This window comes from Diadema antillarum, unplaced genomic scaffold, assembly GCF_040938485.1.
Source record: "Diadema antillarum isolate AM-2024a unplaced genomic scaffold, OU_Dant_1.0 seq00000712_RagTag, whole genome shotgun sequence".
NCBI classification, from domain to species: domain Eukaryota; kingdom Metazoa; phylum Echinodermata; class Echinoidea; order Diadematoida; family Diadematidae; genus Diadema; species Diadema antillarum.
In genome coordinates this window covers 426,431-452,152 of record NW_027271616.1, presented here as the reverse complement: position 1 = coordinate 452,152, position 25,722 = coordinate 426,431, and the positions used below count along the sequence as shown (strand labels likewise).

The 25,722-nt window shown below is 37.7% G+C and overlaps 1 protein-coding gene across 1 annotated transcript in view; it reads left to right on the top strand.

Moving 5' to 3' along the window:
- LOC139737882 (uncharacterized) overlaps positions 1 to 7,859 on the top strand; it is a 29,131-nt gene extending 21,272 nt beyond the window's left edge. Inside the window, exon 7 of the mRNA XM_071648551.1 lies at positions 6,415 to 7,859. Coding sequence (XP_071504652.1) covers positions 6,415 to 7,423 — 1,009 coding nt within the window. The 3' untranslated portion in view covers positions 7,424 to 7,859. The remainder of the gene's footprint in view (positions 1 to 6,414) is intronic.
- Positions 7,860 to 25,722: the final 17,863 nt, after the last annotated feature.

Below are 25,722 nucleotides of genomic sequence, written 5' to 3'. Positions count from 1 at the left end.
AGTTTTTCATTCTGCGAGCGTGCTAATGTAGGGAGAGGGGTGGGGAGTGGGGGGGGGGTCAGCTGAGACACCGAGTAATGGCGCCGCCCATGCCAAAAATACACATAGCACGTCACAGAATCGGTCAATATGGGAATCTCCATTTTTGGCGGCCATCTTGAATATCTTAGAATCCTCAAGAATGCTAAAGTTGCATCATCAAGATTCAGACTCAGCACATTCGAAATATGAAACTTCACTTTTTAGTCCTATTTTTCATCATTTATAAGGATTAATATAAGAATTTGAGATTTTTGCAGCCATTTTGGTGGCCATTTTGAATATTTCAAAAACCTCAAGGATTCAAGAATTGCATCATCCACATTGGGATTCAGCACCCTTGAAAAGGTAATAGCATAAAAAAAACCATCATGTTGATGGTAAAACAAGGTTAGGCCCAAAATGTGATTTTGGCACCCGGACTACATGTAATGATGACTGTCAGGGGTGATGCTGTTTTAGTTTGCTCAATTGTCAAACAAAAACAAGATTTGGGTATCATGTCAGTATGTGTGTTTGTGTGTGTGTGTGTACAAACTGATCAGAAGCTTGAGAGAAGACAACATCATCTCATCCAATTTGCATATAATTGTGGTATCATCTTACATCATGAAGGTTCATGTGAACCTTCAAGACTCAGTAACTTTTTTACTTTACATCCAATTTTGACTAAACTTTTGATGAAACCATTTTGTTTGTTTGGTTTATACTCGTTTTATCAAAATCAACCTGAAGATTGTGAGGAATTGCACTGAAAGGATTAAAAAAGAAAAAAAAACTAACCCAGAGAATCCATTGCAGGAGAATGATGTCATCTTTGTATTCCGTCAAGGTACTTAATAGCATCGATGCACCTATGTCATCTTTTCTTAGGTACACATGTACAGTATGTCGGTGTGTGTGTGTGTGTGTGTGTGTGGGGGGGGGTGCGCTTGTGATTGACTGAAATTCATAATTCTCCCTATCGCATATAACTGTAAAAACTCAAACAGCGGTGGTGCTATTTAATGTCCATAACAATGTGTTGACAACGCTGTGCTAGTGCACACCACAAGCTTTATTTGGTCGTTCACAAAAAACATAGAGCACAATCTCTATCTCCAAACTACAACTGTACCATAGTTTTGCAGATTTTCTCAGCCGTTGTATCATGTTGGAAAAAAGAAATATCAAGTTATCTAAAGCTCTGAAAATGCATTTCTATTGTGAAATGACAATGCTTTAGTTGTAAAAAGGGGAAAATTAGATGTACATGTAGTTACCGCATGTAATCCTCTGCCCTTGCCTACTGCACAGTAACTCCACATTATGGTGAAATTGTGACCCCACTTGACCTCCATGTACTGCACATGGGTATGTCAGATCCCTCATTCATTTGCACATGGTGTACGGCCAGGGTATGGACCCAACTGCTAGTGACAAATTAATACGTTAATGCGATAGGGAGAATTGATCAAGTTCATAATCACTATTAACTGCACGTCTTGTGTTGGAGTGAAATAATCTAAGATTCAAAGTTATCCTGAACCTGTAGCTGCATGCATACACTGTACATATGTAGTGCTGTTTATGGTCACTTCTTTTTTCAAGTCCAGTCTTTGTTGTCTATTTTAGTCATGTGCCATGATTCATTGTAAAGCTCTACAATTTTTAAAATTCAATTTTCAAATCAAAATTTATTCAATTTTCAAAGATCACATTTTTCCAATACAATAAAAAAAGTACAATTAGAAAAAGCAGAAACTACTTGAATGTTCAAAATCATTGTATTATTTAAAAAGAAATAGAGAGAGACCCACGTAAAAGACAAGCTTGTACTAAGTTGCAGAGATGAGGGCCACACACTAGATTTACATTAGATAATCTTAAGTAAAATAAGTGAAGCACATGGAAGCACAAGCGCAACAGTTTTTGTTTTTAAAACCACTGTTTTTCATGTAATTTGAAGTTGCTCTCCTTCATATTCACATTTGTTTTGATTCACAGTTATTTTAATTGACATTTATCAGGTAAATGGAAGTGTGCATAAAATCCCTCCAAAAACTTTTGAACTATATTTTAAAGTATCCTTCATACTTTCAAATGATCATGATAATGAAGATGTGATTTAAGTGAATTATATGCTGTTAATTTCATGTTAATCCAGTTATCTGTGTGAAGCGGAGACTATGGAGTTGTAAATTCCACCTACAATCAAGAGTGTGTAACTTCCTTGTCTGTTCTTCCCCAATAGTAACAGTCCAGCACTCCTGATTTTTGTCACTATTTTAGTGAGTTAGGAATACCCAGGAGTAATGTGTTACATATCATTTCAAAGCTGTAAATATCCTCTTTTGGCAGTTTGACTTGGGATGGGAGGGGGGAGGGGGCAAAGTAGAAATGTACAGAATATCCTTCAAATAGTCTCAGGAAAACTGTGAGACTTTCCACGGATAATATCAACTGATCAATTTACTTTTGGGGATGCATAGCAGTGTCAAAAATACGGATTGACCAGGCATGGCCATAACATGGCATTTAGCCCCTTTGACTGAAGATCGACAAATCAGACATGCCCTCGTCAGCTCTCGTATGTGATTGGGTGGTCACGTCAGAGTGGGCAGACACTCTCACACGGCATTCAAGGCTTAGCGCGACTAGGTGCCACGCAATTAGTTGAGTGGTGTCCGTGTTGCAGTATTAATGTCACCATTCTGATGATACAAATGCCCGTATCGCAAATTTCCAGTCGATCACTGTGATGACAGCTACAGCACAATTGCATTTTGTGATTGTTTAAGAGCTCAATAATTCAGTGTCAAATGCGCGCTTGGGATTGCGCCAGTGATTCGGATTATACATTGTACTGCATGATCTACACTTCTATCACGGCTGGTTGTGTGTCTAAGCCGACAGCTTTTTAATCCTGTTAACCCACTTTGCTGGCTGGTTTTGGGGTCTTCTTTTCTCCAATAAAAGCTTTACCTGAACTCATTCACTTTCAATTACTTTATATGAGTAATCTGCAATGATTGCCGAGATAGGCTAAGTGTGAGTGATTTCTATGGGTTTAAAAAAAAAAAATGCCCTGTCTGAGCGTGATCATTGGAAAGTTAAATCTGACAGAAAATGAGTGTTCCTGATTTATTTATCTTATCTTTCGTTCCACAAAAGTGTCTCTAGCTGACTGAATCCAATTCAAGTGCAGTTTGATTAGTTTGTGACACTGTTTTGTGAATACGGGGAATACAATGTACTGCGTAGGTTCTGGTCCTTTATACAGTAAGTAGACCAGCATATATGATATGCACGTATTGTTCCATATCTCTTCTTTGTACAACAAGTACACAATTAGCAGACACAGAGAAAGATCAGTTTCACTGCCCTCTTTGAGGTTATGAGGTTAAGTGATAGGAAATATCAGTTATAGTGGCTGTTTGAATGAAAGATAGGCTACAAGAGATGAATGATCGTGCCTTGTTTGATTGAAATATGAAGAGTTCCTTTCTAAAAGGTGCTAAATAAATTTTTGATCAAATTGGAGCTTTTTATAGAAATGTGTTCCTTTAGTCCCATACTGTAAACTAAGTACCGAATACTTGTGGGGAAAAAAAGAGAGATCAGGCAAAAAGAAATGTTTTGTTGTTGTTGTTGTTGTACATCCTGTATTTGTTTGTGTTATGTTGTCAATTTCTGTGTGTCATGAGGAATATTTCAAAGGAAAAAGGGGCAGTGTTTTTCAGTCTACTTTATATCTATCACAATATTTTTTTTTCTTTTATATCGATATGATCTGATATTTCTTTCATTTTTTGATACTGTACACTGTAGTGGTTTAGATACTGAATTGATTATGTTGGCATGTATATACTGTATAACATAGAATGTACAAATCAAGTTGAGTGTAGGCTATTAAAACCTATCAAATGCTACTTGAACTATTGGAAATGGAACCTCAGAAAGTTGGAATATTACCAATGCATTACAATTGTTCTCCAAGAGATAATAAAGTGACATGCTTTACCAGTACTTGAGCTGTGGTATTGAAAGTGAAACTTATCAAACATCCATTGTAGCAATACAGTGATTTGTGATAGAAATGCTGATATCAACATGCAAGCATTTTAGTCTTTATGCAGCAACTTCTGAGGATAGTCGAGCATGCTAGTGCGCAGATTTTTGTTCACATTTTATTTTTCCTCATGACTCAATGGGGAGAAGTTGCCAGAGGTCCTGTCCCTGGTCGTGCTTTGTCAAACATTCCTGATCGCTCCTGACTTGAGAGGTCAAGATGCCATCTCGAGACAATTCCCCTGTCCTTAAGACGGGGTCCCGGGGACCGCCCCTCCGTCCGCCTGTTCCCTTAATTATGCACGATATTTGGGGGCCCAAGTCAAGCACCTTCGTCAATTTTTCATGACTGTTTACACTCTCGGCTAACAGCATTCAAGCGATGGCGTGAATGCCGAACACAATGGTTGCAGCCACTACAAAGGGCGCAATCAATAAATGTGTTTTTGTGGGGAGAAATGCCAGCTCTAGACAGAGACCCCCCTGCACCCATTGTCTTTCTTGTGATGTAATCCACCCTCAGCAGACAATCATGTCTTTATCCCTGCCTCCCTCTCGCCCTTTTGCCCTTATTCTTCCCTGCCTTTCGATAGAGACCACTGGGGAAAAATGCTTTCAGAAGACTTAGGATAAGAGGTGTCTTTAAAAAAAATTGTTTATGTACAAAGACTGCAGATCAGTGGATAGACCAAATTCAAAGGATTACATGGTTTAGGGGCTCCTCACTTCTTGCTCTTTTCTCAAGCTTTATTGACAAGTTCTTGATGGGGTTTCTTTTTTTTTGGGGGGGGGGGGGATTAACCAGTAATTCTTAATGCTTCACAAAGAAATTTTTGCTATCATATAGAATTGTCTATGCCTGTAGTTTTCTTTTCTTTCATAAAGATGAAAATGCATTCAGTGATGCGATGACTTTCAATGTCATGTCAATGGTAGAGAATGAATTACCCAAATCACTATACACATGTACAATGTGTACCTGTTAAATGTAGGGCAATCATAGAAACAGTCAGGAGCTTGATAAAAATAGTAAGCTTTCTCTCCAGCATATAAAAGGCTACATGTTTATAGTTATGCAAGGCCTTTAACAACAACAAAAAATAATTGAATATGATATTGAATAGTTTTAATATTTAGTTTAAAGGATGCATTTTTGCAATAAGAATTTGAATCATTGACTGCATGAATGAAAATGAAAATTAAATTGTCAGATCACTTTAAAGATGAATTGGCTATTTTGTTTGATGAGGCCAATGACTTTAATCTGAAGCCACTGGGGAAAAGAGTGAATGTCCTTTTAACCGGGCAAATGGGGTAAGGTATCCTGAATAGCAGGCAGGTGCATGTACATGCTCTCTAGTCTTTGTTACCATGGAAATATTAAATTATGGATGGTGGATCATTGATGTCATGTGAATTTCTGCAGGTCAAGAATCGGTTCATGTGCACTTTAATGAGCGTACAGTGAGCAAAGAATTGGGGTACTCAATATACACTCTTGTTAGTCTGCACTGTGGATGTCTTTGTATTGCAGTGGCTATTCATATAATGCGTACATAACTCCCTCCTCTTTGGTCAGAGATAACTTAAACCTGTACTAAAAAGAAAATTAGTCTCTTCAAGATGGAAACACAATTTGCTTTTCACTGACTTAATACAGCATGCAAGCTGCCTGTGTTTGTTGTTGTTGTTGACAAAATATCTTTGCTTGTTTCTATGGTGATGAAGAGAATGGACTGGGGGAAACTGATCAAAATCTGGTGGAATGGGATAAAAAGAAATGGAAAATTGTTTCATCGGTTTGCCTATGAAGACTACATTGCTTGTCATGATATATTAATTTTGCCTGAATTTTCAACCATGAAAACAGTAACTCATTTGCATTGAATGGGCTATACGACATGATCACTATGCAAAGTGTTAAGGGATAGAGATGAGTTACGTTTACACCACAGATGTTTTGCCATCAGCCCAAGTCAGTCAGGTGTTTGTCTCTCGAAACAAAAGAGATATATCAGCCACTGCAGTATTGGCAGCACTGTGGCGTAGTGTGTATGTATCTGGGCTCTAAACACACAGATCCTCAGTTCAAATCTGGCCTTGTACTTTCATTCATGGGAAGGGTATTAAAACCCTCAACATCTCTCTTTCATCAGGTGTAAAGATCAGTACTCGGCTGTGCGTGGGCAATAAAACAAAAAGACAGGGACATCTGGAAGCGTTGTGAGTGACCAGAAGATACAAGCATAAGTCAAAAAGGATAATCCATCAATATTATTCTTGACATCATTTTTCTGTCTTCCGTTTTCCTTCCTGTCTTGTCAGGTACAAGACTTACGCACAGACAGCCCAACTTGTCAGGCTCAACAAGAGTGAGCAAGAGGTGAAGCAGCTCGAACGGGCACTGGAGCGCACAGATGTCTACTTGGAGGATCTAGAACACAAGCTGGAGCAGTATCGAGAAAAATATGGGGAGCTGGCGCCTGGGAGCAGCTCCTCCACCGGCAAAAAGTCGTCATGTGACCATGGCAACGATGGACATGAAATTGAGGGTGGGAGGAAGAGAGGTAAATCATGGAGGTCGCATCACTGTCATGCAGGCATTCCGAGTACCAGCAATGGCAAAAGTGAAGATGATGACGATGATGGTGCAAGTGCTACAAGGAAGGGCGTGGCAAGAAAGCTCGACTTCAGCGATATCATCATCCAAGATACCGATGACGAGTCAGAGGACAATGTCAGCAAGACGCCTGTGAAGAGATCCAGTAGGCAGGATTCGTCTGACTTACCTGTTGCCAAGAAATTTTATGCTAGTAAGAGAGGGTGCTTCAGCAGCCAAGCCATGAGTGTAGGTGATGTTCCCGGACCGTCAAGTTCAGGGTCAAGTCCACTCAACCGGAAGATTTCAAATGGGCGTGGCTGTGATGCTGCCCTTGAATTTGAAAATAGATCGGGTAGTGAACATCTGTACTCCAGGAATCAGGGAGGGGCAGGCGCCATTTCAACATCTGTCACACCTGGTAGTGGATCATTTGTGAGCTCAGTCTACTTTGTGCATGCAGGACCATCTGTTCAGAATAACAGTAGCACTGCTGTTCCTGCAACGGAACTTCCAGGATCATCCCAAAAGGTGGCCAGAGAGAAAGGAGGAAGTTCCTCTGGGAATCCTCAAAGACCACTCGACACCAATGCATGCATGCACACACCTCGCCAGACTGCTGTGCTTGATGATGGGCCATCACTCAGCAGGAGCACTGTCCAGGGACACCAGCAAGAGCCATTTGGCAGGAATGGGGTTCCACAGAATGAAGGACGCAACAACCACCAGAGTTAGATCCAGTATGACTTTGATCTTCCCTGGACAGATTACAGTGACCCTGTCCAACGTATGAAATCTCTCTTGGAGAGACCCTGCTACTTGCATCCTGGCACTCATACAGACTTTGCTAGTACAGGTAGCAAGGTTGGTCATGAAATGTCTACCTCCAGTGCTTGATTTGCCAGCTCTTTGCCCTTTAGCGCCATTTTCTTCACATTTAATCAGAGATGTGTGCTATGAGTAGAAAAGAGTTGATCTAAACTTTATACAGATGGACAGAGTGACAGCACAAACTGTGTGGTCCTATTACTGTAAAAGTGGAAATTTTTGCGGTGTTGAAATTTTCGCGCATTTCGCGCAACCAGAAACTAGTGCGAAAATAAAAGCACGCGAATATTTTTGCATGTCATATGTTCCAGTGCTTACTGCCCTGATTCCGCGGAATTAAGAACACCCGAAACTCTTCTTACCAGGCCGAGCATGAAAAAGTAGTCACACAAAAATAACCACTTTTACAGTATGTCTTATTGGTTTTTCATGAAATGGTGTGCTACATTATCAGCAGTTAGATGAAAGTGAGCAAATTGATTTGAGAAAGGATATTCATAAGTAAATGTTTTGTTTTATCTCTTAAAGTGACATTCATACCTAAAGGCATAACTGCATACATAATGTACCAACAATGCTAATACATACCAAATGGTAGCTCACTCTTCTAGTATGTCTGTCCACAAGATTGTAGAATCTGAAGGATATTAGGTGCAGTGGAATACATCTCTTTTGAAGCCAATGTCAAATGCACAATCTTCTTTAATTTCACAGGTGTGATATAGAGTGTATGTTTTAGCTTGAAAGAGAAAGACATTTTTTTTTTGTACTAATCCTAGTCAACATGAACCATCATGTAGAAGAGTACAAACTCAGAAAAAATTTTTTACAACTCTGGAAGACTAACTCATTAAATGAAAGAAGAAGAAAAGACTCTCATTTACATGTAAACCATGCTTCAAGGTTTAGTGCATCATAGGGAGGTGTCTGGTAGGTCCTTCTGGAATGGTTAAAGGTAGAATTCACTGTGTACCCGGAGAATTATACATTCTCACAATCTCTCACCCTTCCTCACACAGGTTTGTGCTTGTCACATTTTACTTGCAGCCCAAGCCTCCCAAATTGTTTGCAAAAGCTTCAAAACCAAGCCATCAAACATGTGTCAATGGAAAGGCAATTTGTCAATTATTTGCAATAAAGCTTCAAACAGATGATTCCACAGAGACCATCTCTATGATTGAAGGGATTTTTTTTTTCTAAATAGTTATATATCTCCTTGATGAAAGTATAGAAAGATACAAGACTGAGAAGCGTAACTGAGAAATATGTTTCACCTTTCAGAAGTGTCCTGACAATTGATAATGTTACATGTGAACATGTACGAAATGTACATGTGTACCTGGATTTTATTTTTTAAAGAGTTTTATGTCAATCAAATGGGAGATGTATACTGTATACTGCTACATACTCTTATATGTAATTTCATGAATACCTATGTGCTATGCAGAGTATACTGACAGTTCACAAGAGGAACACAATGCTCATTTATTTATTTGCATTTTTTCATGAGTAGGTTAATGTATGCTGTATACACAGTATAGTGATGTGGTCGTTTGTAGGCAGTCTGGATTTGATCCGACGTGATCATAAGTGTGAAGTACACGCAGAAGGATGTTCCAGGACATGTATAACAGCAAGTGATTGCTCTATGGCATGATTCAATACACGTTTTTATTGTTGAAGAGGTTGTCCATGTTTTCTAAATGAGGTGAAAACATGTAAATAGTACAAAAATGCCCATGAGGGTTTCAAAAGTGTGCATTTCATTTGCATGCCTGTAATTTGCCCCTCCACTGTTTTTGGTGTATGGATGTTGGAGGAGTGAATGCATGAAACCTCACCGGATGGCACATATTCCATCAATTTTGGTTGTTTTCAATATTTTTGTGTTTTACATACAGATGTTGATTATGATTATTTATTCCATGAAGATACATACAGTAGTTTGTTGTAAAATGTTAGTCCATAATAAGTATCAGTCACTTTTAGCTTCAGTTTGTGCTATACGTTATTAGGCCATATGGGTTGTTTGTGGTTTGTTTGGGTGTTGATGGTTTCTCCTTTTGACTGTTAGATTTTTAGTAACTTCATTTTTTATTGTACAGTTAAAAAATACATTCTGTCACTTGCTTGGATTTCTTTTTTAAAGTCAAGTTGAAATACATGTACATGTTCAGTATGTCTTGCCATTCAAATATCATACAGTATCAGTCTGTGTAGGTAAGCACCATCAAAACTTGATGATTTGTGTGTTTCAAGCAGCTAAATAAAATCTACTATTAGAAGGCCCTGTGTTATCAGGAGAGCAAGTGTAGATTCACTTGGAACTCTTCAGAAAAACACAAGTGCTTGAGAGTTTAAAAGCAAGTTTATTGTTTCAATGCCCACGTGATCTAACAGCAGATATGACCATACACCATTTATTTTTACCAAGAATGCAAAGCTACACTGTGTGAAAGCAACAGAACTCATAAGTCATGTGAATTATGATACTGGTTTGCTATTATTTTGGCATATGACCTTATCCATGGCGACCATTGGTTTCTTATTTTTGTTGTTGTGCAAAAAAAAAAAAAAATGATGCTATTGATAGCAAAAACGAGACTAAATAGAGCTGCAGTTTTGAAAGAAATCTTATGACATTGTTGTTCCATGTTATCATGTAAGTCATTTATTGCAGATATTCATACATGGACATTCAAATGTTCCCATTCTGTTGATGTGTTTTACAGTGGAAATAAGTGTTTTTGTCTCTTTTTGAAATTTCCTCATTCTCTAAGAGAAGTCACACCAGGCGAGATTTTACTCTACAAAATTTTCTCAAAACACTTTGCAGGAAACAGGGCTGCGAAGTAACATTGCTGCAACACTGCATTGACTACATTTGTTTTTATTTGGTTTATGTGTTTTAATGTCATGTAAACATTTCATACGTCATTAGAAAGTATTGTCAAGTCTCAGGATATGTTTATTGTTTCGTTGTGTTTTGGGGCAATAAAAGTGCACCACATTTGTTACAAAACTCTTTGAATTTGAATTGTCTGCATGTTACCTTCTACAGTATTCAGATTTTTTTTTTTTTTTTTTTTTTTTTTGGTTAGAAAGCCTAAGTATTTTTTCTCCATATTTATCTGATTTTGATACGAATAGCCAAGGAGTTATACATTGTATAACATTATTTAAACACACTTTCTTAATCATAAACCCATGTATCTTGCAATCGGACTAAGGTTTAAATGACTTGTTAAAGATTCGTGGCCCAAAATTTTGTGAAACATGTTTCATAATCAAATGCATTACCGGTAGTTATATTTGCCTTCCATTTCCAAATGATAAACAATTTGTAAATATACTCAGCAAATGCAGAGATAGCCATGGAACACATGAACAACGTTTAACCCTAACAGGCCGGGCTTTTTGGCCTCTTCTCTGGCCGGGGGAGGGTTGATTCAACCCAAAAAGAATTTTTCATTTTTTATATTTCTTATTTTATATTAATTGATATGCTTGAAATCATAAATTTTGCTCTAATTCAGAAAATAAAGCAAATGGCATCCTAATTTTTGGTGACATTATTCCTTGTAGCATTCCTAACAATGTAATTGAAAAAAAAAAATCTGGTATCAAAATTAATTTCTTATGTGTTCTATTGTTATGTGAATTTCTTTTGTATTTCTTTGTTTTTTTTTCCTTTTTTTCCGTTTTTTCCACAAAATTTATTACCGAAGCTATTTTAAGCATAATTATGCTAAAATTAATCAATTTCATCTATTGAAAGTGAAAATAATCATATCTTTTTGAATAAGGTGAAAAACTCTATTTGCATAAACTTTGTACACAAAATCACGTTTTTGAGCCATTTTCGGTCTGACAAGCATGTACAAAACTCTTTTAGGGTTAAGGAAAATATAACAGTCCACTCAGCACATGATGTCTAGATAGTGTGTCTACACACAGCGATACAAAGAAAATAGAGAATTCCACAAATTTGATCTGCCGTATATATTACAGCAGATATATTTATGTTGCTGTCATATAATACGGGTATTGTTATTACATTGTATTCCTACTTTGTGAAGGGGGGGGGGGTATGTCCAGTGCTCTTTCATTGTGCTAGAAAATGAAAACATTTAGAATTATCTTTACATTGTTGTACTCTTGTGACACCTCAAACATTCGTGACCTTCCCATTCAGTATTAATGACAACGGACTTAACCAAAACTTTAAAAAAAAAAAACACACACACACAGCTTTTAACAGATCGCCCGATTTTTCTGGAACTACCCTGATGTGTTCTGCTACAGTATTACTAGTACTTCTGCAATCACTAGTTTCACGTATCAATTTTGAGTGTTAAATTCCCAAGTGTGAAATGTAGTACACCCACGGATACTTTCCGTCGGAATCATTTATGCTTTAGCTACAAACTTGTCGCCAAAAATGGCGCCACCCGAGAATCACAGTCTCGACAAGCAAGGGCCAATTTATGGTGAGCCACGATGGACGCTTTCCTTTCATGTGCTCAGTCCTCTCCAAACTACAGGCATTCTTAAATTATGCTTCGTCGTGTTTTTATATGCAAATGATGTGATTTTGCATCGAAGTGTTTTTTCATGTTTGTTTGTGTGTGTGTGTGTTTGTGTGTGTGCGGGCACGTGCGTTATCTTTGCCCTGGAGGCTTTAAAAAGATCGCATTTATCTTGTGTCGGTGCTCTTGCCGACTCTTCTGCCGTAATTTGAAAAAATGACACCCCCCCCCCCCCCCCCCTCAAAAAAAAACAACACACACACACACACACTTTATTTTCTTTCTTTTTTTAATTTGTAGAAATAGAATTAAAGAGGACACCCGCGCCCGCTATGTATGAAACATCTGCTCTTCCTAATTTGGATAGTAGTTCCCCGCAAAATAGGCGATTGTTTGTGATGAAGATGCGATGCCCAAGCATGCACTCTTTTCTTATTATTATTTTGAGATTGATGGCATAGCTGGGGATTGAAAACGGCGTGATTGTGGGTTCCGACCACGAGCCCGCCCGCGCCCGACCGACCAGCCGTACAGGAAGTGGCCTGCCAGACTTATACGGTCACAGTAAATGATGCTGCCCGTGTTTTGGGGGGCTGTGCTGATAGGAGGATGTTCTCGGCGAGATTTTGTGACTTCCTGTCTTGTTGCAGTCCTCTCAATTCATTTCGTGGTGTAGAGGCAGTTAAAATTGCATATTGCCCCCCCCCCCCCCATTCAATATCTGGTCAGGCGTGGGTGTCAAGTTCGGAGCGAATTTAACGTTTATGTGTATTTACACGACTGACGATTGCATTATGATTCTATGACATGTTTTGTTTACTAGTGATTATCTACTGTAGAAGTTGTTATACTGCCAAACTGTGCAGGATCATCAAAGTTATGACAATTTTTTTAATGAGTCGACCATATATAAGTTGATACGAGGGAAATAAAGGTACCATTAAAATCTCTCTTCACGTCACCCCTATATTAGTCCGAGACAATAAACCCGAGAAAAACGGCGAAATAAGAGGTTTTACTCGGATAAAAATAAACAAAAAAGGGGGGCAGTTAAAAAAATAGTAATCACATCTTATGGTGTAGCTCTTAATGGGCTACCTCAGCTACCCCCCTGTCGTATAATGATTAGAATATTCAGAATTTCGAAACTCTTTGCTTTCTATAGAAAACATTACATTGCCGATTGTCTCGAAAACTGTGACTGTGACTGTTAACTCGGACAGGAAACACATCCTTATAGGCTGCTACCCCGCGCATGTGGAATCGGCTTCCTCAAAATATCCAAGAATAACCATCTCTTTTTCTTTTCTTACTCTTCATACCCCTTAAATTTACGTTTGATATCATTTTCTGTAGCGTTGTGATAGGCCTACATGTTCACTCGTTGTAAGAGTGCTATATAAGTACCTATTTTATTTTAATCGAATTGTACTGTATTGTCTCGCGGGTGTCATTCTTTGCGCTTTTGTGGTATATTCTTGCTTGTTTGTTGTTTTAAATAAGGATAATGATGTATCACTAGAAGGTACATGAAAATGATATAGTCTGGAAGAATTGAAATATCCAGTATTGCAATTCGAAATTTGCTGAGATCTGAAGCAAATCATTAACTTTGATTTGGGTTCGCGCTGGAGTTTATGAAAGACAATGCGGTAGACGTGCATGTTATCATTGATTTAGATGTAAGTTGTCATCATGTAAAACCCTAGCATTTTGATCGATTCTAGATGAACTGGTGCTGTGCAGAAGTACCAATAGATCACACACAGCATTCTTTCCATCATACAGCATTATCCTATTGAAATGAATAAGATTACCGTAATATGCAAATTATGAAGTTATTGTATACGCTGTCACCGGCATGAGTACAAAAGCGTTAGAAAGAACAGCATATTGCGTGTTATGTTATTGACAGTGATCATTTTGTGAGTTGTTAGATAATTTTTCAGTCTCTTCGCGAGTTTACTGCATTCATCACAAACTCGGTCACTCTCTTCCCATGATTTATCTTTGTCTTTGCCTGTATTTGAGCCTTTCTGCTTTAATTTTGTGATCGTTGTTGTTTATTTGTCCATCTGTTCATTCTCCTCTATATATGGCTGCCCGAACCACTTTTTGGATGACTTTTTCTACTATCTATCCATCTATCTATACACATCACTTGCACATTACTCAAAATTTCTATTTCGTTGCTCCTCCATCCTATAGTTACTACGGTTACCACTATGCCGCCCGCTATCTCCGTAATGGAGGCTTCTGAATGCTAAGGATCTCTTCTGAAATTAGCCGGCGGTGCGCGTGCGAAATGTTCGTTTTCGCCCTACCAGACGATGGAATGGCGTCTCACAAGACGAGCGGCGACGTGACCCGTACGCCGTCATCTCCGGCGTACCACTTGCTTTCGCGCCGCTCGGCACCAAGCGATTCACTCACCTATACGTCGCCCATATGTCTTTTTACTATCTATGTCTATTATCCGTTTTTATTAATTTCATCGCCGACGTTTCATTCTTTTTGTTCTCTGGGAAGGTTGACGCGAGAATATTCGCAAGTTCCTCACGATTTTGAAGTTGTTTCCTTGCTCATTAGTCGCGGACTCAATTAATCTAATGGATTTCTCTTTCGCGACTTTGTACGGCGTCACGTGTTTTTCATTAATATGTACTCAATCACTTTTACCAGAAAAAGAAAAAAAATCCGCCAAGAAGTCGCGCGGACACGTAAAATAAAAGGAAAAGGGAAACGATGTCAAAACTACGTTATCAACCATCATCCAGCTAAAATTGTGAGCATCGGATGTGGTGACGGACATTGTTATTTGTTTTGCTTTGTTTTTTTTTTAAGTCCTTATCACACAATTTACACGTTGCCAGAAAGCGCAAATAGAGGTTCGCTATAGACGATTGTACACAATGGATTAAAAGTAACATGGCTCTGTAAGCTACTACAGACATCATGAGCATAAATAATACGAATCATTACCGCGGACAAACTCATACTTCTTACTTTCTGTCGAAATAGCGTTAAGATGTTTATTTTGAGTAATGGTATAGTTCCCTGTGATCTGTCTTGGTTTATACTCATATCAGCCTATTACATCAAAGGATGATATTCAGACTTTCACATTTGAATATTAATTTACTGTAAATTAGTTGTATTGAATACAGAGTCTCAGAATTTTGTAGTTATTGGGAAGAGAAATAACAATGTTTTCAAAATTTATAACGAATTGCAATGAACAAGGATGGTGACATAGCGGCAGCCTCACCATCATGACCATTGAGAACGCATGAGTTGGGCTCAAGGAAGCTGAACAAACACTAGAAGAAGGTATGCATAGATTCTGCACAGGTGAACTTGTTAAACAGGCGGTATTTTAATGGTTGCGAATCGTTTCTGAAATAATATATGTGAGGCTTTTATGTGGTCATCATTATTGTTCAGTGTAATTTGTTTAACGCTTTTCAAAGTATTATTTCTCTGCTCAAGGACCACAACAAATCTGTACACGGGGATGTCGATTTATGTACTACGGGATGTGAAATTATGAAAATGGTTTGGAATGGCCCTTTAATGCAAGATTACGGGAGTTTCTCTCCAAACAGGCAGAGAACGTGATAAATAATGAAGCCTAGTACATTACTTTTACAGGATGTCTCTTTTATTTGGAATGTGCTGGTCTCGGAAGGAGAGAGAGGGGAAAAACAGTATAGGCAGTATCATACATCGCTTTTATTATTCTGCAGTCGGTCTTAGAATTGAGATCGGAATCGCATGATCATGAAGGCTCCCAAATCAATCCCACCACTTTCCATCACCAAACGGTATATAATCGACTCGTTTAAATGGACGATATTCACTTGTTTGTGTTTTCGGCTTTTCTCTTGTTGTTTTAAAAAATTGATGATTCGTTGGGTTTTGTGAAGGTTGTTGCATTTATCAATTTTTAACTTTTACACAAATGCGTACTTCCTGACATTATTTTGTGTGCGATATGATGAACTAATCCCGTCATTCTCATGACAATGGGGGCGATTTTAGTTTTTGTTCTGTTTTGTTTGTATTCATTTTGTTTTTGTCTGTAATTTGTTTGTTTTTTTCGTTTATATCAACACAGTTTTACTGTAATATTAAATCACTTTCTTACAATGGCAAACGGATCCGTGTCTCGCATGGGTGATTTTGACCCCCCTCTGCACTTTGGACGAGGCATCCACGCGTTTTAATGATAAATGAGTTCGTGGAACAAGCGGATTGCATAGACGATATAGGAATAATGTTAACCTCGCAAATGTTCAGAAGCTACATCAAATGATCAAATGTCATGTACATGTCCTTTCACAACTCATGAAACTGGATTAAAGGTCGGTGGAATTAAGATAGAACCAATAGATAAGAATTGAAAGAAATGTACACATTCAAATTTTTACTCAATTTAGTTCGTTTTTGCTGACACTGCTCGGTCCAGAGTAGCATGTATACCAGGCGTGTCTCATTCTAATTACTATAATATCATTATGTTGTTGGATAACTTAGTCATATTGACGTTATGTATAGAGCTTGACTCGTGGGCAGCCTTTCGTGCTATATCTATAAGAATATTGTTTATACTTTTGTTTTCCTCAAACTGTCAGACGCCAAAATAGCTAACCGACCAGCGGTGAGTCTGACTTTTCATTCGTTATACCCGGGTGGTAATTATGTCCCGTTAAAGTTATTCCAGTGCTTGTGAATCTGTATAAGAAAAGACTTTTGAGCTGAGGTTGATGTAATTTTATGTCGCACAGTAACTATATATTGAAGTAAAGCAGGTTCATGTTTGATAATGAGGATGGCACATTCTTTCCCTGGATCATCGGTTATCAAACTGAATTTTGCCTCTTTCAAAATAATCATTCTTTATCATCATAATATGCTGCTGTGTTCGGCAACTCGATACAAGAAACTTCTTTACACATTTTTAGTTTCTCTCAGAGCGGAATAAGAAACTCTCAGCAGTAATATATAACAGCACAATCGGCTTCTTCCAAGAAGACGTACTGGAAATGTCTGCATAAATAAAAAGAAATACAATACTTGTAACTTGAACCAAGTAAAATGTGAAAGTCAATTTAGATGTAGTATAATAAATGCTCTCCCGGTGGCTATAGTATGCTACATCTTCACCACATTATTCATTTTTCCCCAACATAAAGACAAATGCTACTGTATGCATGATATATGGCAAACCATACATCAATATCATCAATATGTAAAAACTATTGCATTCTTTTGAATAAGAGATCATTTTTAAACCAAGCTGGTTCTATTGTCTTAAACGATATACGATCGTTTTGATAAAAGTCTTTCTCAGACTTTTGGACGTGTGGCATAACCGCTTGGGAAGATTGCCCGGTGAATATGGTAGGCCTATACATGCAGTACTTCGAACTTGTTGAATTGTTACGTGAGCAAGTATATAGAGGCAAAAATCAAGCAGTAGTTAACCTCCAATATGACGTGACATTACCTTTACAGTGTAGTTTCTTAAGGCTATAGTGTATATACTGCTATAGAAGGAGGCTTTTAACCAGGCATCAATAAGCGTGTAATCGAGTGAAATAATGCCTCATTGGTTGAATGTAGAAATCATCAGTGTGGTTGCTTTCACACATTTCTCATAATACATCAATTTTAACAGCCATGTGCGCTTACTTCATGGCAATTCTGCTAGATAGGGGGAAAATCAATAGAAGACAAATTCCGAAATTAACCCCTCTTTGCTATTTGCCACTGCCTTTGCCGCAACCCATCGCCACTTCCATTGTGTTGCAGCCTTCCAGAAGCGATCAGCATTAATTGCACTGAAGACTTGTTGACACTGTAAAGGGAGCGGCTAACCGATCGATGGGACCTTGACTTACAGCGGATAATTCCTCGGAGAAGAAGAAAGGGGGCAAATAGTACATGGGCGTGGGTCTCGTTTTGGCAGAGGAAGGCCGTGGCTGTTAATATTACATATTACATTCGACTTGATTGTTGTGACGCGGAAACGCACGCATGGGACTATGTATCAATTTGGCGTCGCGTTTACTGGCACAGTCGACATTTAGCGAGAAAGAATGCGTATTATATTTCCCCCTTTCCTCAGTTCTATGCGTCTGACTCTTACACGGCAGGAAGCGATATACTCACGTCAGAGCCAGTTAGCAGGTGTTACATTCAGTCTTGGCGGTCCTACCCCGACTGAGGGAAAAAGAGAGGCATGACTATAAAAGCTAGCTTTACAAAATGATCAGATAGCACTGGTTCTGGCACCTGTCGACCAATTAGCCTCTACCGTTCCCTTTTTCGCGGTCTTCAAATGCTGAACGTTAGCACTTCAAACTTAATTAAAAAACAGGCATTGCTGACGCCAGCCATTTTTATACTCATTCTATCTAATCACTTTGTTTGCTTTTTACTGTCCCTCTTTATTTGCTCCTTTCGACCTTTTCGTACCATCAATGTCATGTACAGCATAGTCGTCACCTATATTACTTGGAGAAATCAGGAAAATAGTGTCAAAGGAAGAAATATTTATGTGGGCTGTCATGCACATGAAGAATAATGACGACATACATGTATGCGTTATATCTCCATAAAATGAAACTTGTACCAACAGCGGAAGGACTGGGAGAGAGAGAGAGAGAGAAAGAAATATTTACCATTATGAAAGATGATAGGATCATAAAAGCTGGTTATGGTCATTTGGCAAATTAAATTTGATTATGTTCAAGTAAATCACGCACACAGAATTTACTGTAATCATTCCTAAGTGTGCATGTGATTAAAGTCAAATGCTTATATCCCACTATATCTATCTATCTTTCTATCTGTCTGTCTGTCTGTTTGTCTATCTATCTTTCTCTCTCTCTCTCTCTCTCTCTGTATTTACATTATATATATATATGTAATTATATATATATATATATATACACTGTAAAAACATCGGTGTTAGATTTAACACCACGGGTGTTAAATATAACACCGATCAAACTTCAATAAAGGACCACACCCACAGGTGTTAAAAATGCACTCTGATGGTGTTGAAAAGTGTTCACCTGACACTTCGTGGTGTTAATTTGACACTGTACCTGGTGTTGTTTTGACACTGTACTGGTGTTAATTCAAAAATGACACCACATGGTGTTGATTTGATATTTGCTGGTGTTAATATCAATGGTTTAACACCCGTCCAGCTTCAATAAGGGACCACACCAGCTGGTGTTACTTTGGTGTAAATTTATTTTCACATTTTTTCAAAAATCTAGTATTTCAATGTAAAATTCTTGATCGTCTTGTTTAAATTAAAAATCAACAAGAAGTGCAGTTACTAAGAAACTCTTCAAAAAACAGTTTAAAATTTGGAAATGACACCCGTAGGTGTTAATTTAACACCACAAATGAGCACCGAAAATTTAACACCAGCTCGGTGTTCACTATTTAACACCGGACTTTTTGCAGTGTATATATACATAGGGCCTATTATGTGTGTCTGTCTGTCCGTATATCTGTGTGCCTATTTGCGTGGAGAGAGAGAGGGAGAGAGAGAGAGTTAGAGAGAAATAGAAGGAGGGAGGGAATAAGGTACATAGAAAATGCTTATCATTGATGCATTATTTGCAGGCACCAGTTTGATAGTGAAGTATTCTTCCTCAATGTCTTTCTTTAGACATAGATACGTTTGTGTTAATGTCATAATTTCTCGCATAAGAATGTCGTCTGTTTTTGCATATTTTTTAATGGGGCTGGGTGTTACAGCTTTCATTTTCATTTCATTTCAGCTTATGAAAGTTTATTCGTTCAGTACCTGAGAATCAAACTCGGTTATTACCAGTTCACAGAATTGACACACACACACACACACATATATATATATATATATATATATATATATATATATATATATATATATATATATATTTGTCTTCGCCAAGACTTTGTAAAGGTCACTATAGCAACTTTAAGATAATCTAACAGTAATTCGATGACAGTAAAAAAAGTTTTAATATCTATGTTTCTAGCAATATTGATGAACCATTAAGACTTCGCCATTGAATGATACATTTTACAAAGCAACAATGCAACCACTGACACAATTAACAAATCTATATTCCTCAATGAATATTTCTCGTGATAATATTTTATGTATAACGCTAATACGACAAATATAGTGATATATGTTTTATAAATGTTAATCATCGTGTTCAAAGCTCTGATTACGTCATTCAGAAAGAGTAGCATCTATACAAAAGGTAAAATAACCTCAATAAATTCTACCAAGAAACTATAGATGACAAAATGATGATAGAAACTGTACTAACAAAGAAAAGCACAGATGATATTGATATGAGACCCGCAGATGTTTGCATCACTAGTCTAAATAGTAAACAATTTGGAGATTTAGTTGTAACCACGCCCACGTTTTATATATGTATATATATTCATATTCATATATCTCTCTCATTCTTTTTCCCCAATGCAGGAAGTACCTGAATCACACGGTTGCTCGTGTTCCATGATTTTTCAGTGGTAATGGATGTTTGTTTGTTTTTTTAATGAACTTGTAAAGCTATTAAGCTATTAATTTCCTATGATATGTCCAGAAGGAAAGAGACTCCGAAGGAGGGTATTCGTGTCATAAATCCCATAAATAAACCCAATTAATTTATCAAAAACTCATATATCGATAAAACAACCAGCCTCGTTTCAATAGAGCAAGCACCTTATCCTGCCGTGCTCGCAAGGAAACGGCGGACAATCGGAACGCTAGGGGAGCTGCAAGCCAACGCTTTCGGGGGCAGAGAGCGTAGCTAATGCGCTCAAACAGCCGCACGCGAGCTGTGAAGGCAGGCGAAAATAATACGCATATCGTTTACCTATCACCGTTCGCCCCCGTTTGAAGTCGGATTGGCTGCCGAGCAGTCGGTGCAAATGAACGAGGAGAGAAAACAGCAGGAGAACGATCTCTCCGCCCATAACGTCTTTCAGAGCCGCGTTAGAACAAGACAAAATTTCGGTATTTTTGCCGCTGTTTTTGTCAACTAATAATACATTTACATTTGATGTTTTGATGCGGATCTTGTCGTCATATTTCAAGGGTTATTTACCTCAATTAGATGCCACCCACCAGCTGTTACCAATTTAGGTTGATTCTTTCGTGGACTATACTGATGTGTAAAGATGTTGAAGAACAGTTTGAGTTATGAGAAAATGTCTGAGTGTATATACTTGCTCACATAACTATTTTTTAAAAACGTTTCTTTTCTTTTTTATTCGTTGAATTACATTCCACTTGAATGTTTGAATAAGCAAAGTGAATGTATAAAACATATATCTCCTGTCAAGAGTACACTTGAATCACTTTACTTGAATGTTCAGGTAAACACATGTAGGCCTACAGATATTCACATATACCAAATATATATATATATATATATATATATATATATATATATATATATATATAATATATACATACATTACTAGTAAGCATGATAATTATGCTAGGCCGAACTATGAAAATATATGAGAAAGAACACACACAAACACACACACACACACACGCATACATATGTGTGTGTGTGTGTGTGTGTGTGTGTGTATGTAGACCTAATATAGTACATGTAATATACTACAAATTATATGAGTGCATAATATATGTCTGCTGACGGAAAGAGAGGGAGAAAGAGACTGAGACCGGGAAAGACATATTGAATATGTTTGTATGTGGTGTATTATGTGCTACAATGTATTATGAATACATGTGTATCAAAAGTATATCATATTTCAATTCAATTCAATTCAATTCAATTCAATTCAATTCAATTCATATATTTTCATTCTCATTTTTCTTCCAACAAAGCATAACACAATAAATCAGGAATAATATCATAAGCACATAATATACTCAGTATTATTTCAGTAGGGATCTTTCCCCGTATGACAGAAGGAATATTGTGGGTAGTGCATTAGGCTCTGGACTTTTGAAGGAGAGGTCCCGAGTTCGAATCTCGCCTTGTGCTTGCATCCCTGGACAAGAATGTCTCCCTCACTCTGTCCCTCTTGATCCACATCAGGGGATTGATAAACGGATACCTAGTGATGGCGGGGCAGTGGTTAAGGCAGAACCCCGTGAAGTGCCATGTGCATACATAACTTTTTTACTACATCATTGCGAGAATCATTATTTGTATTGTCATTATTACGGTAACATAATGTTGTCGTTATTATTAATGTGATTATGATTGAAATAAACGAATGATAATTATCGTGATATTAGCAGTGATGATAATGATAAATAGTATTATTACCATCATTGTTTTCATTGCTCTTTTAATAGTACTGCCATAAACGTCATCATCATCATCATCTTCGCCAATGTTATCATTTTTGTTAGAATGCCATTTTTCTTGTCAATATTCGCTTCGATTTCAGATTATGAGTGGTAAAAAGTAAGCTATCTTACACAAAATACAGTATCGTATTTCAAATGCTACTATTCTCTCTCTCTCTCTCGCTCTTTTCTCTCTCTCTGTTTCTCTCTCATTCAATATAATATGATTCAAAATTCATTTCTTCAAAATACTAAACAAGTTATGAGTGAAATTGGTGGTGCAGTTGAATGATATGAAGGAGAAAGAAAAAAAGAACAGTATGTTCATGTCTACAGTAGATGATCAATACAAGAAGAGGCATATACAGACACACTCTATATTCTGCGGGGAAAACGGAGGTACCCACACAAAGAGACTGTTTGTAATATGTGGCTACCTCAGAAGAAAGGGAAAAGAAGGGAAAGGATGAAGAGCTAACAACTATAAAAAGTGCTGAAAAATTAGGAAAGAGGGAACAAAAGTGGAAATAAAGAAATAGAAAGTAAAAACAAAACAAAAGAGGAAACAGAAAATGAAAGGGAGAAAATTCCCTCTCTACCTTTTTTACTGTAATTAGACATATATATGTTTCCACCCACACAAAGGGAGAAACAAACGTTTGCGAGCAATAAACAGTGGTTTATGTGCAGTGTTAATTTTTTAGGGGATGGATTTGGCAAAGGAGGCATTCTTTCCGGCACGAACAAAACATAATTTCATACGAGTGGCATCGGAAATGTTTTTCACCGTATAATAGATACTTGATACTTGGTGAAGTAATACCTTAGGCTGCTTACACAGGAAGCTATACTGGTATGATAGGCGAATTTAGCCGTTGGAAGGAGTGTCACAATGTACAAAAATGGTAGTGGACAGACATAGCCATTCATAAAACAGTAAAAATACTATTTCAAGTGCAAGTAAAAACCGATCTCATGTTGGGAGCCTGCAGGTGGCCGCATCACTCTGATGAAGGGGGGGGGCATCCTCCTTGAAACTGGATGTTCCTTTAGAATTGATAGTTGACCTGGGAAGATTGTTCAAGACCCTTCTTTGTTTTGTTTTGTTTTGTTTTGCTTTGCTTGTTTGTTTGTTTGTTTTTTGGCGGAAGGAGAACTTGACAGAGTTAATGGTTGCTTCGGGTATGACATACTTCAAGTTGTGATCATCTGTGAAGAATGTTGCAGGGGTGACAGTACAATACAATACAATATAGGTGCAGTTGGTGAATGTGATATGAAGACAAGCTGGTGGTGGATTTTATGGAAGAGGGAACACAATATCTTTGTTCTCGAAACATCTTTCCATCGGTAGGGATTTAATGATTGTCATTTCTTATTCATATGTGTTCATATCATTGTTCTTTACTGTTTTGTTTCACAGTGTGCTAATAAATCAATTTATATTAATATACTTTCTCATTCGGTTGTCGTATATTGCATCTATCAGGCACAATGTAAATGCACTGTTTTAACTGTGTCTCTTGATCAAAGGGCAGTATTACTGTCGGACTATTTATCCCTGTTTGCGCCAATTAATCAAATTATGCACATATTTCACACACATATTACCTAGGAACAAGAAATTAATGCGGCACGCAGAGAGTTAATGCAAGGTCAAGCTCAGTCGCAGATGCATTCACTTACACAGGTGTGTCACCTGTGAAACATTATTTGATAGGAGAAGATTGGCGACGCGTGTTTTTTTTTTCTCTCTTCCTTTTTAATCGGTGTGATGACGTCGTTATGCGGCCGCTTCTTCCAACTATTATGTCCAAGCATTTCACCGAGCGGGGCGCGGGACCCAGGTGCGCTATACCGTCATTCAATGAAGCGGGCTATAATATCATCTCCTACAGGTGTCGGTTACGATCTGTGGTAGTTAGCACACACCGATCGCTTCTTCGGATGGGAACCTAAAAAATTGCCTTCGTCTTTAAAAAAGAAAGAAAAGAAACTAGAAAAGGAGGGGTTCAATAAGTAGGGCCTACTCTCTCTCTCTCTCTCTCTCTCTCTCTCTCTCTCTCTCTCTTTGGTATGTAAACGTAAACATTTTGTATTTTTATACTTTAATCTAGTTTAATGAATTTTCATTCATTTTTTCATTTATTTTCATTTTCAACAAAGAGTATCAGTATACAAAACAAAGCATAAAAAACAATATACATGTTCTACATACTTTGAAATATCATATAAACACAATAAATTGAGAAGGCTATGGGTGCATGATATGTACTAAATCATGTTGCAAATGTTGAAAATGGAAGGAAGCTAAAAAGCAGAGCTTGTAATATGCATTCCCCTCAAAGCATTATCAATAAGGTACAAATAACGAAACTATCCGCGGGCAGAGAAACGTATAAAAATGGCAAGAACATATCGAACACTGACGAGTAAATGACGGGAAGTATACGGTACACTTTTCATTTAAAAGTCGAGGACAACCGAAACTCACGGGCAGTAACGTAGAGGTGGTTAGATGACCTATGCAATGCAAATACAATGTTGACTTGTGTTGATATAGGACCTACAATATGATATAACATGATAACTATTTATGTGGTCAAAAGAATATTCAAGTACGTGCCAGATTACCTTGTAATGATTTTTCTACCACACTTTTCTTCAGATTTCTTAGATATGATCGATGACATGATCTGTCAATCTCTGCTAAAGTACTGATATAAATAATATATATGTAAATAACAAAAGACATTGGAATGCACCTTCCCCTAAACTTAGAAAAACTTGGATGCATCCGTGTTGCTGATAGAATTAACAAAAGGCATTATTACATAGAGCATGCAAGTTATGCATGTAATTTGATATTCTTTTTACGAGTTTTACGAACTGTTTGACTTTGAGCATCTTACTCGTAGCGCTCTGAAAGCTGCATCCTGTGTTCCACCGTCTGGCATGCCATGTCCTAACTGCAATTGCATGTGTTCCCTCAGTTTTGGCCTATACGCAGTCACATGCGGACACATGCAACGAGGGCACAACACCTAGTCTTCCTCGGACTTCGAGAGACAACCAAGAAGATATATGTAATATTATCATTTCATTGTCCTTATCAAACATTACACATCAATAGAAGCCCAGATTGAATGCTCTGACTTATCTGATTAAGGAACTTTATTTAAATCAAGCACGATCACCAGCAAATCGCGATCTTAGACCTGACATCGGAACACCCTTTCGGTGAGAAAAGGAAGATATCTACTCAGGTAGTCTGAGTAGATTTGAGTTGAGTGTATATATGAGCACGTAATCGTGTTCAC